Source organism: Hirundo rustica, chromosome 3, assembly GCF_015227805.2.
Source record: "Hirundo rustica isolate bHirRus1 chromosome 3, bHirRus1.pri.v3, whole genome shotgun sequence".
NCBI lineage: Eukaryota > Metazoa > Chordata > Aves > Passeriformes > Hirundinidae > Hirundo > Hirundo rustica.
The window spans coordinates 7,859,697-7,876,169 of NC_053452.1; the positions used below are offsets into that span (position 1 = coordinate 7,859,697).

At 43.3% G+C, this 16,473-nt stretch overlaps 1 protein-coding gene across 3 annotated transcripts in view; it reads right to left on the bottom strand.

The window, feature by feature from the left end:
- LOC120751182 (1-phosphatidylinositol 4,5-bisphosphate phosphodiesterase beta-1) overlaps positions 1-16,473 on the bottom strand; it is a 335,996-nt gene that overhangs the window by 15,297 nt on the left and 304,226 nt on the right. Inside the window, exon 32 of one of the 3 annotated variants that reach the window (XM_040060652.2) lies at positions 5,251-5,315. The exons of the other annotated variants lie outside the window; for them this stretch is intronic. Within the exon in view, the coding sequence (XP_039916586.1) occupies positions 5,277-5,315 (39 nt within the window). The 3' untranslated portion in view covers positions 5,251-5,276. The remainder of the gene's footprint in view (positions 1-5,250; positions 5,316-16,473) is intronic. 3 annotated transcript variants of the gene reach the window in all.

The following is a 16,473-nucleotide window of genomic DNA, read 5'->3' on the forward strand; positions in this document are numbered from 1 at the left end:
GCAATGGATGGGGAATTGAAATTGTTAAGTTACCCCTTCAAGAGACAGGGGGAGGTTGTTTGCAGAGGAATATCTGATCCATACATCAGGAGAAGACACCAGTTTTAATTTCTCCTGCTGTTATGGCTCCAGGCTCTCCAAGAAACCTCCAACCCACGCTCTTAAGTCTTCCTGCCTTTGCAGATCAGACCAAAGGACAACTGAATTTCTCCTGTCTGGTCACATTTTGTTTCACAGAGACACTGAAGCCACACTTTGGCATTTGTCCCGTTCCCTTCGGGCTGGTTCCTGCTGGCACCTGCCAGAGGCACAGCAGGGACTGCCACATCTGGCACAGCAGCACTGACCAAGGAAGGGAGTTTAAAAAGTGCAGCCATTCCTTGCTAGGTGTTATTTTCCCAAATCCTCCGTGCCTGAAGCACAGATGAGTCAAAGACAACGCTCAGCTGGTTCAAACAAATCTTGGGAATGGCATCTTCCTGCCACAGAAATTAGAATAAAAGCAGCTGAAATATTCTGATGGAGGGAATCGTACCTGGGAGAGAAACATCTTTAAATGAGATCAGGCACTGCAGCTCCCTCCCTGTCAGCCTCTGCCTGCTCCACCAGCAGTTCCCTGTCTCCTGCATACTATGGTTAATTGTACTTTTAAATAAGGAAAGGCAGAGCATCCTCCTACTAATATTAATGAGCTACAGGGAGGAAACAAGGGTAAGACTGAGTCAATCCTCTTTCACAGGTCTGTGTGCACGTGGATGCACAGACACACATAAAAAAGGGAAGGCATCTGAATATTTTTAAGTACATCAGTATAATGACTCCACTGGCATAAATACAGGTTTTGTTGGAAAAGAAAATCACGTTACTAAAATATTCATACAAAAGATGCAGTTTGTTCAGGGAGGCCAGGTACAAAGAGGATCTTTGGTGAGATATTTATCAAAGATCTGTATTTTTTTTTTGTGATCTCCAGCACACTGTGGAGAGGGACCTTCTCAGGGTCTCTGGGCAATGTCAGAATTGGACATGAAAACACTCTGTGGGAACACCCACAGGCTGGGTAGCGAAGCTTTACTTACTTGCCCAGAAAACTTTGCAGGAAGGAATTCACGAGGGCACAAAATATTTCAACTTTTGAGCAGGCAACATCCATATTTACAGTATGTCCTCTCTGCTGGTGATCGGGTGGGGAAAAAAAGACACCTCATATCATAAAGGATGGGACCTGTGAGCAGGCTTACTGCTTTTCCACATTCAATCAATTCCTGCAGTACCCAGCAGAGAAAACCCTGGCCTGTGTAAACCCTCAAACGCGGCTTATGTCACTGAATTAAATCTGCTTATGAGTTGCAACCATTACAAGGCAGCTGATATTACAAGAAATTAACTCCAGTCTTAGAAAAAAAATCACTTCAAAAGTAAAAAAGCTAAGCCATAATTTAAAAATTGGAATTAATTTTCAGCCAATTAGTATTTTCAAGTGGGAGCTGCAGTAGTGCCTGTCTGAATACAAATGGGAATGAAGGGTACTCCAGGCCAAGAGGAGGCGTTAACACTGACATGGAACCGGGGAGAAGTCACTGCAGAATTTATTCCTTCATGGCATGGAAAGCACGAGCCCCTGCTCGGAATTACAATGATCTCCCGACAGAAGGACTGACAGTGAGTTATCATTCCCAGGAGCTCCTACGCTTTCCAGGCTATTTGCATTACAGGCTGCTCTCTGCCACCTCCAGCAGCATCCAAGCTATGTGGTGTGAAGGGGATTACTGAAACAACAGGGAAACATTTCAGTGCTGCAAGTCAATTCCATCAGGAATACTGTTTTCTGAAACTCGACCTCTGCCCTGGAAACTGAACCTGCAACATTTTCAGCGGAAAGGAGCATTTTGAGAGCAGAAATGCTACACTGAGATCTCACTGACCTATGTAACACCCTGCAGAATAAACCCGATCCAAACAGGCACTTCTACGTTTACTGATAGAAATAACCTCAAGGAGGACCACAGATGAGTGACTGAAAGCTGTTTCTAGAAATGCTAACCTTCAGTATCAGCAGGCTGTGAAAGCGTTTTTGCCCTGTAAGCTCCACACCATATGTTTTGTTCAGGCATTAACACCACCTTTGTGAAAATAAAGCTGTCTGGATAAGAGGCAGCATGGTGCAGGATCATCCCCAAAGGTCCTGCAGTGGCTGAACCTGGAGGCTGAAGTTGTACTGTGCAGAACTCTGGATGTGTGCAACAGCTGCCAAGAGACTTACAAAATTCCAGGTTTAGGAAAAAGGACAGCTTGATCCTAGACAACACTTGCATATGGCTGAAGCCTCATTGAAAAACTCTCCCATGCTCTTTAAGTGTCCATTTGAAACACAGCTTAAAAGGATGAGAAAAGTGCAGCAGTAGCTTTTAGATCCTACCTTTTAAGACTTCTTAAAAGCCATTCCTATCTGGCAAAAAATCCTAGTGCAAAAGCATAGAATAAAAAAAAGGCTGCAGGTTCAGACCACACTTGTAAGCCCACATTCTTTTCTTTCTGTTTCAAAATTTATCTACTGCTGACAAACAAAATTGTGACCTATCTGAGAGTTCTTCCTGTAGCTGTCTTAAGATTTACTTACTTGAGGATTCGAAGAGCTCCTGAATGATGCTGCAATTTAGGTAATTTCTCTAGATTTCTGCATAGCTATCAGCGTGGCTTAGGAGGATCCCATGCCTCTCCTGCACAGAAGTATTCTCTAAGGTGATGGGTTTTGTTCAGCCCAAAGCCAGTGGTTTACTCCACCAGAGCAGGAGTTGAGATATTCCTTTCTGGCCTGCCAGGAAAAAATTACTCCCTTCCTCTGTCCTGCCTGCTCTCCCTCATCCTGGTACTTCACAGCATCCCAAATGCCTTGTGCTGTATATGTAACAGTGAGAGCTTAGAACAGAAAGGGGTGAAAAAAAAAAGTGTCTTCACATCACATCATTCTTATGTTTGCTTTGGTGTGATGGATTCCTTCCCCCATTTTGGAGCTCCCTGAGTGCTCGTGCCAACCCATTTTGTTTCCCAGTTTTCATGCACTGAATGACAATTCCATCATGCAGAGCTTCTCCTAAACCTCTCCACAGTCTATGAGCCTGAAGTCCTGAGAGCAAAGAGTAACTCCAGTGGTGTAATGAGGAGTTACTTCTCACTAGAGGAGGTTTTTCTCCCGGGCCTGATTTCCTTTTAACTGTGCAGAAGCAATTGGATTTGCCTGGGTTCCCAGTATCCTCCCAAGATATCCTACCTTGACCTAGGTAGGTGATATGAGGTTGGCCTCAAATTGTTTAAAATGTAAGTGATCTATGACAAGAACAGAGTTAAAACAAGTTCTTCTGTTTTGTTTTTGGTTTTTTTTTTTAAATGTTCTGTGAGCTGTATCAAGGCAGCTCATCTCTATTCCCATCCTCCTGCTTTTCAGGAAAGCAAGACAGCACATCCCTCAGGAACAGAAATCAATATTCTCCTGTCACTTCAACACAAAACAACAAAGAAATCCCAGTCCCCTGGTGAGCAATTGCCAGTTTAATTTTGCCATCCTCAGTAAGTCACTCTTTTGAATACTGTGGAGGTGCCAACATATTCATTATGGGCTCTGCTTTCTTTTGTCACAACCACTGTGCTCAGGAAACACATGTTTAGTTCCCTTGCCTGTGTCCAAGAGGAAAACAGAGCTCGTGAAATCAAGGCCCCACCTCACAGTTTTAATCTCTAACCCTGCCACAATAAGAGAACTAAACAATACTGGCAATTGTGTTATTTTTAACAAGCATTTGAAAAAAATGTTCACTTACTATGCAACAGTAAAACCCCTCAAATAATGTAATGATGTGAATAGATACATGAAGAATACATTGGGGTCTGCAGAGCAGAGGCAGGTGATTCACAGAAAGAAAAGCCTGACAAATCAAAGTACAGTCACTTCATAAATCAAACTTAGCACTTGCCTTTCTGCAAAGCATAGGACTCAATTGTGGAAGGCACAGATCAAACACCCAGAGTTGGTTTCTTCCTCCTTGCCAGTGCATGCCCATAGAAAGGGACGTGATCAGTATTTAAAAAACCAAACAACACCCCCAGACAGGCTAGGAGAACAAATACAGCCCTCACTGAGAACCATGGCTCAGTTCTCTCCCCAAACAAGCAAAGCATATCAAAGCAATCCAGAAGAAAGCAGTAGAAGGTGAAACAGTAAATAAAATCACAAAGCAAGTGGGATCCCCTGATTTAGTGACAAAGTTGTGGGGCTCACGGCTACCCCCTTGGCAGTGAAAGCCCCCGCCCCCTTGGCACAGCTGTGTTTGCAGTAGGGTACATAACCATGTCTCCTGACAGCAGACACACCTGAAATAACACCTCATTCCATCCCCATCTTAAATCATAGCCCTTCCATAAAACAATAAAGAAAACTCCCTTACTTTAATCTACGTTCATCTTTCCTCCACGCTTTGCCTGCCTTTCCTCCCTTGTCTTCTCTCCCTCCTCCCTGAAAAACTCACTCTCTTACCTTTAGGTCTTCCTCTTCAGCTTCACTAATCCTCTTTTACTGATCCCCATTCATCAATTCTTTCTCTTTGTACCCCAATTCTTCCTTCTGCTGTGATGCCCAGGTTAATCCCTTCTTTATCCCGTACTCTGGTGTCCCAGATGACAAATTCTTAATTTATCTACTTGGTAAGCCTAATCTTCAGAGGTACCCAGAATTCCTACCTTCAACACCTTTCCCCACTTCCCACTTTACATTCAAATGCTCTCATCAATCAATCAATCTCATTAATCAATCCTCTTTACCTCTTCAGAGAGAAATTTCACAGTGCCTGGTGTTCTGATCTGCGAGTACTGCAGCTACTGTGAGCAGAGAACAGAGGATATTCCCATGACCCAAAGGGCTGTGGCAAGAAAGCTGGGACAATCATGCTGTTACACACAGCCCCTGATGGCTGCACTGAGGTGGGGCAGAAGCAGCAATAAATAAAACAGGCAGGGAGACAATGGGGTGGGGATGATCCGAAGGAGGCACAAATCGCTTTCGTGGTATCGAAGGGATGTCATGGTCAGTGGCAGCTCATGTTATGCAGCTAGCAGGTAATAATCAGGGCTAGAGTTGCTCAAAGGCTTCAGAAAAACCACCAGGCAGTTAATTGTGGATGATCCTGACTTGCTTTTGACATGTAAAATGAAAACAACATCAGCATTACTGGATAAAAAGGGGAATTTTTCACTCACTTTCACTATAGTCTCACATTCCATTTCTACTTCTGTTTTTCCTCTACTTCTTGTTCTTCTATGCTCTTTAAAACAAAACCAAGGATCATTTTAATTTGAGGTGATTAACAATCACTCTAAGCTGAAATGACATAATTCTGTGCATTACAGTAAAGCAACATCTCTTTAATCTAAGCACTTAATGAAAAACAAAAGATTACTTCATGCTTCTGTGTGCCGGCTCATTAATATTTGACTAGGTACATTTCAGTCAGAGAAACAGTCTATTTATCACAACCTGTCACTCCATGCTACAAGAGGACAAAATTCCAACTGTGTTACGAGGGAGATCCAGCTTTAGTTGAAGTTGCAGCTTAAGCGGGTTGCAAGAAGCGTCCCTTTTTCTCTGGGAAAGGGAAGGAAGTGTGTCTGAAGGGAAAAAATGAGCATCAGCCATGCCACCTGAAGTATGTGCTGGAAGAGATACCCCTGGCCTCAGACTGTGATCATGCCTAGTGTCATGGACTCAGGGCAGTTTGGATGGAAAGCCTCCAAGGACACCCCAAGCGCTCACAGGAGTGGTGCTGCTCCAGCCTATTCCCTCGGAGTCAGTCTTGCACGAGTGCCTGAGCGGGAAACGCGTGGGACACGCTGCTCACGGAGGTGTTCCCACTGTTCTCTCGCCTTCAGGCCAAGCTGGTGTTCATCTCTGGAGCTGAAACTTGTGTTTGGCAGTTCAAGGAGCAGCAGCACTGCCAGATTGTCCCAAAGCCCCTGGCATGCCCCGGGGCTGTCAGATTGTCCTGAAGCCCCTGACGTGCTCCGAGCGGCTCGGAGCCAACCCACTGGGACAGCATCAAGCGCCACTCTGAGCACCCTCACACTCTTGGAGGGGTCTAAGGTCTGGAGCAGAGGAGTGCTGAAGGCAATCCAGCAGCAACCAAAAAGACGCGCTTGTTCCTTAGTTTTTGCAGTTACTAGAAGATGGCCATGAAATACTAGGAAGTGAAGAAAAGGGGTAACTTTTTGGTTGTTGCTAAGTGCAGTCCTTGAACAGCACTGTCCTGCCATTTTCAAGTGGCTGCAGCACATTCCCTTCTCTGTTGTGTTGAATTACTGTGGTAACTGTCTTGTCTTACTCTAAAATCAGTGTTACTTCAGCATTAAGTGATTTACTGCTCCATATGGTAGCAATTGCACGAGTCTATCACTGAACTTGGTTCTGTCTGCACGAGTTAAATCACAGCTCTGTCATGACAGGGTTGGTGCCACCAAAATCTTGACACTTCCCACATCAGACTTTATACTTTATCATGTATTTTGGACAGCATTGTATCTGCATTGTCCAGGAGCTAGAGCTGCAGTGGCATCCCCTGTCACACGCAGGTGACATGAAGGTGACAGCCAGCCATGGGATAATTGCATGTGAGCTCACTGAGGTAACCTGGGCTTGTCTTAGGCGTCAGGTATGAATGAAAATGAAAATAGAAACCTTTAAAAAGAAATACAAACAGATAATAACACAAAATAAAGTTTCTCATTTAAATGTAAAGATGAAATAGCTTAGAAACCGAGGTAGTACTTTTAATATCTGTTACACAACATTTCCTATCAAAGCATTTTCTTAAACTGAATACAATTATTGAGTCACTTCCCTGGTAATGGGTGAAGAAGCAGAACAATATGTCTGAGCACTGTGTCCTCATTTTACTTCCATGCAGATTTATAAATGCCTTCTAATTGAGTCACAATGCAGGCAGAAAATACCATTAGCTAACAACTGGCTGGATTTGATTGAAATGCTGTGTAAGGGAACCTATTCCACCTTCTCACGTTGCGTTGCAGCAAATGAACGAAATGAATTTTATTTCTTTTCTCCTCTAAATCTTTCTCACTGTGGCAGCAGTGGGCTGGAAAGCTACAGCATTAACACTGACACAAAGGATGTTAGGAGATACTCGTGGGGCATAAGATGCTCACATCTGCATAAGGGTGCCAGTGGCTGTGGCAGCTTGCACCATCTTGACATGCAAAATGAACCTAAAATATTAGCTGAGGAAGCAGAAGGTGACAGTTTGTGGCAGAAAAAAAAGGCAGCGGCAAAGAAGGTGAAATGTAAAGTGAAATAAGAAAGCTGTTTTGTTTTGCACAGTTCCTTATCGCTCCTCCTGGTGCACTCCATTTTTCTGCCCCTTTGATCTATGTACTTCATTGGTTCTGTTCTCCCACTGACAGACAAATCAGATAAAGCAGCTCACAGAAAATTGGCAATTTTTACAAAATTACATGTAAGTTTGCAGCACACAAACATTTTGTTGCTGGGGATGTTGGCCTAGTTACTTCAGTGAAGTTTGTAACTACTGAGAGCAGGTTAAGATTTGATTAAAAATCCCCTTAAAACCAGTCTTGGAAAACACTACAAAGCATCCTCTTGCTGAATTTCTTCATTTGTGCCACATTGATACTTTTCTTTTGGCAGCATTTTTAGCCAGCCTCCCTGTTAAAGGGCACATTTTGGTTTGGGAAAAGGTCTGTGTACTTTGTGTGCTGCGCTCACACACCAGGGTTTGGGTGAGGCACACGTTTGCCAATATCCAGGCTTTACCTACCTGCAGGATGAACATCAGAAGTAAGTAAACATTTCAACAAAAGCAACATTCAAAAATGGCAACAAACCCCCCTCTACTTAACCAAACTGAGGATTTTTCCCCTTGATTATCCATCAAAACACAGTCCATAGAAAGAAACAGAGATATCTGGGTAGCATGGATTCCACAGGCAGAGGAAATTACAGCATTATCAGATACAACCACTCAGCTGTGAGCAGGGTATGCACCACTCAAAACCTCTCTTTTTTTTACTTTTTACTATTTTTTTATTCTTTTAACAATGCAGTCTGTGCACTTGCACCATGGGGATGCTCCTGATCCAGGTGATGGCAGCGCAGCAGACTTACAGCAGATATTTACCACAGGGGTCCTCACTAGTTTGGGAGCTCCAGGTGTAGCCTTGCAGCATAAGAAAGGGAAAGTCAGAGAGAAACACAGGGATTAAAACAAACACTGAATTTTTCCAAGATTTTTTCTATTCTGATGGTCGTGACTGTACTTGCAAAATTGCCCGGTTTGAAAAACTCCTGAGCAACTTCTTGATCCCGGTGTGAGCAGAGCCTTTCTGTTTGTACAGACATTGCATTAAGCAGCTCTTTGTGAAATCTCTAACACAGAGGTAACAGAACACAGAAAATACATACATTTTCCCAGATTATAAAGCAGCCATGTATCTGTTGCTTTTATTAGTGCTGAGACAACATTTTAGGGAAGACACACACAGAAACCAGACCGTAGAAGAACACTGATGACAAGCAGGAGTGCTAAAACACTATCTGCTATTCATAGTCACTGTCTACCTAATGCTGGTTTCCCAGAAGCTTTCTGGAAACACCAGAAAGACCAGAAATCAATCCAGTAAATGTTTAAGCTTTCAAAATATCGAAACTGAAGATAATCTGGTTTATCTGATGGTCCTGGATGTGTCCTCACCTGTGCAAAGGGCCACAAAAAAAGCTGCACTTTGTATCTCTGGTTTCTAAGCTGCCATGAAAAGCTGTGTTGTGTTCTCAGTTATTGTGCCATTACTGTAAAGAACTACTGCCATAATTAGTTGGGATTTCTCTTCTTGCTGGCACATAGGAACGGGGCAGAGAATCTTGTCAGCGCCCACAATAAATTGTGCTGATCTAACACCTCCAATCAACTCTTGTTAACGTGACCGTTCCTCACAATTACCCATTAATGAACCTTTAAAACCACAATGAAGAAATGTGTCTCAGGGAGAAGAAAAAGGAAACAGTGCTTATCCACAAGAGCTGCCTCACAGCACATGGTTTAGTTCTCTCAATAATTCACGCACCTCTCAGCTCTTCACCGACTCACACGGGGTGCTCTGGCTCTGCCTTTGGCAGACACCTGCAGGGTTTTCTGAGACCACAGAAGCACAAAGCTACCATGCTAAAAAGAGCAGGAAAGATTTGCAAGAGTGGTTTGAGGGGAAATAGAAAAGTTCTAAGCAATGGTGGAATCAAAGTGACCTAAGATTTTTAGAAATGAAACAATACTGCCTTTCTCCTTTTTCTGAGCTACACTGCTCTCACCAAAGGTCCAGCTAACTAAAGGATGCTTCTTCTCTGGGTGGAACTCTTCTGCAACTCTGGCCAGCTGAAGGAGAAGCAAGTGTTCATGGCCACTAAACTGGGGAAAAGCTCAAGCCCCCTGGGAAACAGCACAATCTCTCCAATGGAACAAGCAAAACTTTCTTGCTCTTTATGGAAGCAGCTCTGGCCTAAATTCCTAAGCCATGACTCCTTTTCAAACTCTGTTTCCAGTTCTGTTGTGTGCTGTGGAGCTCATCTTCAACATAATGTGCCAGATGTGCTATAGGCTCTTTTCTGTAGATGCCTACAAACAGAAGGTGAACTGTCAGACCAAGAAAACAGAAAAGCCAGGGGCAGGGGATGTGCCTTCCTATGGCTGTCATCTACAGCAGGGTGGCACAGACAGTTAGGATAAAATCTGCCTCATGGCGACAAAGAAACAGCACAAAACATTTAAGGCAGTTTTAGTCTCATCTTCCCTGAACTGGAAAAGATCCCTGTCACAGAGACAGCATGGATCTAGGTTTGTTCATCAATTGATCCAAGATTGACTGTGGATTAGGCAGAGGAAGAAATGCAGGAGGAAGAGCTTGGTCCTGGCTTTGATCTCACTCAGCAAAACTGTAAAACAAAAATTATTCAGGTTAACTCTACTGCATGTCAGTGAAAATCACTGGTTTAGCAGCAGCATGTGTGGAACCCACCCCTGTGCAATTCCACACCTAAGTTACACACACAGAACCCAGCTGCAGGAGAACAGTCTTCAGATGCACTCCTGTTTCTCATCCTGGGCAAAGAACATAGACATTCCTGTTTCCTACTGATTACTTTAGATATAACCCTTTAAAAAAACCAACTGCAATTACAGAGCAGCTCCATGAATGCCAGAAAATTAAATCAGAATATCCAGCTTTCCCAAGATCCCCAAAACCCCCAAACCTCAATACAAGGTCCAAGCAGAGCATCACTGAAATTCTGTCTGTACAAATCATTTTATTTATCACCTTTACCATACGTGGCATCACATTTACTAACTTGCAAACAGAGATCAAGAGAATGGACTTGATTTCTCAGAAGTGTATTCCCATTAATACAAAGAACGTTAGACACAAAGAGTCCAATCTGGGACTCTTACCCAGAGTTTGTGGTCCTCTGGTCCAGCAGGAAGAGTTAATGCCTTGTGGTTATGAGGCCACCAGATTTTTGTGACTATATCACTGCAGGATGTGAATTGAAAGTCTCAAAGGTTTACTCATTTTGAACACAGGTTTACTCCACTGAAATCAGTCTGCATTTTGCTATTGATACCAGTCAAAGCCCATTAAAAGTTCCCTCCCCATTCCAAGAGTGCTTTTGGCACACTGCCTCAGTCAGAGAGTAGCTCAGCAACCCTTGTGAATCAGCTGCTCATCGAAGGAGTAAAAATGACTTTAAAAATTGAAAGAATGCAAGGGGAGCCAGTATTTCTACAGCTAATCCAGTACAGCAGGTTGGCAAGGCATTATTTTAGGGCAGTTTTGAAAGCAGGCATTCCAATCCGGTCAACTAAAGGGAATGAAAGAATCAGAGAGACTTAGATTACCACTGGGAGCAGGCTAAAGAAAGAAAGGCACCATAGAAGCATTTTGTTTTTTCACTAGGCAGAAAAAAATTTCTGTTATTATTCAGTAAGCACTAAAATAAGTGAAGTCAAGAGTTCTTTCCCTGGCCACGGTGACACGGCCACCGAGAGCTTCAGGAATGAAACCTTTTTGTTGTCCTACAATGGCCCCGTTACCGTAAAGCTCGAGTGCCGAGGCCGCCGTGCAAAACCCCTCAGTGTTTCTTAGAGCTGCTGCATCACAGGACAGCACTCAGCTGCCTCAGACTTCCTGCAGGAATCTGCTTTACTGAGGACACCTCTCCCCTTGGAAAGCCTTGGAATGTCTAGAGCACACGTTCCAATATTCCTTTGATACAGATGAAGGCTCTCAATATTTCACGGTAAGCAGTAATAGGATGAGGTAAAGCAGTGCTGAATTCTCACTTAGCCTTTAAACTTCGAGAGTTACAAAGACATTCACGTATGTGTATGTACAAAAACATAGCAGGGACCATGGAGGACCTCTGTCCTCTGAGGTGAACTGTAAAATAAAGAGAATTCAGCTTAGCTGCACCTTAAACCCAGCCTTTTGGCCACACGGTGCATCAATTTAAAATAAGGTATCCAGTACCCAAAGCTGGAGCTGCTTGTCTGATGGCTGAGCTAAGCATGAGCTAACCCAGTTATTTCTGCAAGAATACAGCCTGCAGCAGTGTCCTGCCATGGCTCCTCCTTCCCTGTGTCCTCAGAGTAAACAGGTCACCGGGAGGAAAGCCTGAAAGCTTTCCAGTGAAACGTATTCATTGCCCCAATTCGGCAAATGTTCCGCTGCATTTCATTGCTTTAAAGTACAGAGTGGGAAGAGGGATTGTGAAAGTAAATTATCTTCAGGGGATGTGAAGGACCTGCTCCTCTGATCCTGATGGTGAGACAATCACAGAACAGTTTGAGTTTGAAGGGAGCTCTGGAGATCACCCACAGTCCAACCCCCCGGCCCAGGCAGAGGCACCTGGAGCAGGTGACACAGGAATGTGTCCAGGTGGGATTTGGATGTCTCCAGAGAGGGAGACCCCACAGCCTCTCTGGGCAGCTGTTCCCGTGCTCTGCCTCCATCAGTGTAAAGAAGTTCTTCCTCACATTGAGGTGAAACTTCTTGTGTTTCAATTCATGGCCATCGCTCCTCATCCTGTCACTGAAATGAGCTTGGCACCTTCCTTGGCACCTCTCTGAGATATTTACACAGATTCATGTGATCCCCTCTCAGTCTTCTCCAGACTAAACAGACACAGTCTATCCTCAAAACAGACCCCTCATCATCTTTGTGTCCTCCACTGGACCCTCTCTAGCTGCTCTTTGTCTCAGAAATTGCCTTTCTGGAAATGATACTCCAAGACTGCAAATTAAAGAAAATGCTCATCCTGTCCCAAAATGTTCTAAATCACACCAGTATTCAAAGGGATTCCAGTAGCATCTCTGGAAAGATTATGTACAAATGCCAGAGAAACTGAAATAAGCATCAGGCTGAGAATGGACATCTCACTGATTCAGCACCTCATACATAAGAAATCATTTAGTTATCTTATCCCACAAACTGATTTCCTTTGCAGCTTTCCCCTTCCCATTTCACTGCCAAGGTCTCAACTCTCCCATCTGCAAAACTGCATGAAATGCAAGTTACTGGTTCAGATTTTAATGCTATTACAAGTTGAAAGCAATAGCATGGTCCTGTCTTACAGACAAGCATGATGGCTTAGGCAGTTTTAGGGCCTTCTCTGTATGAAATATAGCAGATTGCAGAGTTTTCTCTGCAGTAAAAGGAGCTTTATTTCCTAGGAACGTTCAAAATCCAAATCCTTACCTAATGAAGTGTCAGATGAAAGGATCTCCTTCACAAACACATCAAATATACGTCATCTCCCAAAATTTCATTAAACATTAAATGACTGTGAATTAACAAACAAAAAATACTGATCTTTTTTGACAAGTTGTTATTTGTTCCATTTACTTACTAAGACAGAGTACATATGACAATTAGTTCTCCAAGTGACTACATGGGGGAAATCCCTCCTGTCCTGGTGCTCTGCCCTCTATGATAAGCTCATTTGTTTGTTTCTAAGAACAGATTTTCAGCTTCGTTCCTTTCTGAAACCAAAGCTAGCCTCAGACAGATAATGGAGCTGCTGCAAATAAACCCAAGATGTCTTAACATCAATTTGCTGAATGGAAAATCCTGCTTATTTTGAACTAATGTACTACAGCAGTACCTGTTTAACATCAATTCGCAGCAGACTATTTCCTATTTATTGCTAATTAAAATCACAGATTTCCTGTTCCAAACAGCATACAAGCCTGAAAAATTAGCTCCAACCCAGTGTGCTATTGACTCAGCTGGGGCAATAGATCTAGATTTACCACCTCATTCCAAGGTTTGTGAGAACAGCTACTCTCAGGAATGACAAATCAGCCAGAGGGAGGTCGGGTGTGGAGGGAAACCAGGAGGGAATGGCTGGGATTTGTCTTCTCAAGGTTCTGGAGTGCTTTTCTCCCCAGCCTGAGGTCCCAAGAGCCCACAGACTGGAACTCTCCCTTGGCACATTCCATCTGAGGACCACCCATGCCTTTCTGCCTCAATTCCAGCCCTTTCCGGCCTTGCAGAGAATAATACTCCAGCTGTGTGCCAAGGGGATATCTGCAGGTGCCATCTGGGCTTAACCTTATCCACCCACACTTCTCTTGTCAGGTCCATACAAAAATGTTTTCAACTGATTGTGCTGGGCAGAAACCGGTCAATTCTTTCTTTTCTGGAACATAGTTCAGCCAGGAAAGCACACAAGCTTGGGAACAGCTATGAAAAATGGAAATATTGGAGTGGTCCTGAATTAAGGATGATCTCACCCAATGCTTTCAGTACTCTGCTCCAGAGCATTCATGTCCCTGAGATTTGAGACTGCTTGAACTGCTGAGTTCCCAGGAAAGCAGCATCTGCTGGGCTCCACTGTGATGATCCCACACTTCCAGAGGGTACAGAGGATTGTGCCATCCCTGTCTCCCTAATCCACATAATCTGCCAGAACATGCACTTCCAGCAGGAAAATGCTTATTAATAAACCAATCTTTCTCTTTTTTTTAATTTTTTCCTCCAAAAATCTTTGCCTCATTCCCACATCAAAAGCCTAACATCTGCTCAGGCTCATCTTAGGATGATTTAATCAATCCCAGCAGCCTGGACTGCATTTCCAGCCAGCAGCCTGAGCTTAGGACACCGTGTCAAAGGTGACATAGAAAGGTAAAAGCCCTCTAGGAAGGATCCCTGCAGACCTCAGGACAAGCATCTCTCCAGCGCTTTGGCAAAGAAGATGCCAACAAATGCCTCTTTATTGGCACCAAATCCACCAAAGCTTCGGTGAGACACACATACACCTCCTTTAAAGTTATATTTCGCACCCCCAGATAAGTTAGTTGTATGAGCACTGCACATGTGCACTGCTTTAAACCCCAAACATTAACTGCTATGAAAAATAACGCTAACTTTTGTTAACGTTATCCTTCGTTTTTTGATCTTTTGAAAGAATCAAAGATCATTCTGGAAGATCTGGTCTGGAGGTAACATTCAAAAGCAATTATTAGTGTCCAGCTTTGTTACCAGCATTTTCTTTGACACTCCAAAAATACTTATTCAAACAGCTTTCCCAGCCTGAATCTTATTAATTTCTTAGTTAGATTGTTTGTTTTTAAACAGTTCTCGGTGATAGTAATAACATTGCAAAAAATAGAATAGGTGTCTAATGAATGAAATAATTGTGTTGAATGTATATTCACTCTGTTTAATAAGTGAGAAGTACTTCAAGTTGTCTTTCATTGTACAAGTGCCTAATTCCTGCTCAAATATTTATATGATTCTTTTGGTTGAAAACTGTGTTTAAGAAGCAGCTGGGCAGGGACTGTCTGTTTGTGAGAGGCCCCTGCAGAACCAGCCAAGGGTTTTAGGGTCTCTGTTCCTGTACTGAGCTACCGCAAATTCATGAACGTTATCATTTCTTGAAGAGATGGAGTCCTACTAATACCTGGAAAAATACAAGGAGGCTGAAATGCTCTCGTATTTCAAATTGACTCAAGGCCCGGATTTTTCACAGATGGAGGACTTCAGCTCAGATTTATGGATGACTTAAATTGGTGTAGCTAGAGCAGACAGCATCCTTAGCAATCCTCCCTTTCTCTCCCCAAGATGATGCCATTCTTGCAGGCATGGCTGAGCAAATTCTGCATCTGCTTGTTAGCTGCTGTAGCTTAAATTAATTAAGTTCATGAATGTAATCTGCTGCCAAGTGGAATTTACGTTAACAGGCAGGATCACAAATAAGGAAAAAAGTTGGGGTTACTTGTCTCACTGCAGGGGAGGGAGGGGCAGAAAGCTGAGGTGAGTGCTGGACTCAGCTTACTTGGGACACAGATCTCTGAGGATCAGAGAATCAGAACCCACAGATTGCTGCTCACTTCTGACCAAAAATCAACATTTGGGCTCCCTTAAGTCTCATTTATTCCAGTTCAACCTGCTTGCCTGGCAAGGTGATAAAACCAGCAGTGCTGATTCTGTCAAGAAGGGAATTATGAAGTGATGGGGGCAGTTCCCTCCCTCTGGGACAAACCTGAGTCCTGCTGGAGAAGGGCTGGAAGTCTGAAATTGTTTAGTGACAGCTTCTCCCAGGCTCTGGGGAGCTGCCCCAGCTGGGGTCAGTTCTGAGCTGCCCAGCAGCACAAACCATTGACAACATACAGAAATAATGGGAGTGATATGAATGCAAACAAATATCTGCAATAACACTTATTCTATCTGCATTTCTTATTAAAAGAATGCAATCAAATTAATAACGATGAATATAAAATTAATGTGTTGCTATTTAGATGATAAAATGTAGTTTTGTTGTTCAGAGAACTAAGCTGCTGGCTTGAAACAGCCCTTTGTTTATCTTCATCTTGTTTGCCAACACAACTTATTTATTTACAGTATGTCAAGGGAGAAACCTAATTTCTAAGGACATTTTCCAATTAACTTTCCTAATTAAAAGTAAAAGTTAGACTCAATTGGTTTGTAAATAGCATTATCTGAATCCCCCAAAATGAATAGATTCTGGGAAATGACTGAGAATACGCTTACACGAGCACGATCAGAAACGTTCCCCATCTTCCACCTCCAGGTGTTACAGACGTTGTCTGGCATTCTGAACGTCTGCTCCCTTCCTGCCTCATCTGGAAACAATGACATTTGCTCCCAAAGTCTGTAACATTATTAGGGAATTGCTGCTCCCTTTGGTTCCTGTTAGACAGCGCTCACATGGAAGTTTGCACTTCCAGCTATGGGCTTTAATGAGTTTTGAGCTCTGCTCTGAATAGGAATCTGTAACCAGAGTCTCCGCCACGATCCAACTTCATGAATTTCTGCAAGAATCCAGTAATATCTCAGGAAATGCCTGCTGCTGCACTGATTCAAACCTCCGCTGTTCAGACTGAA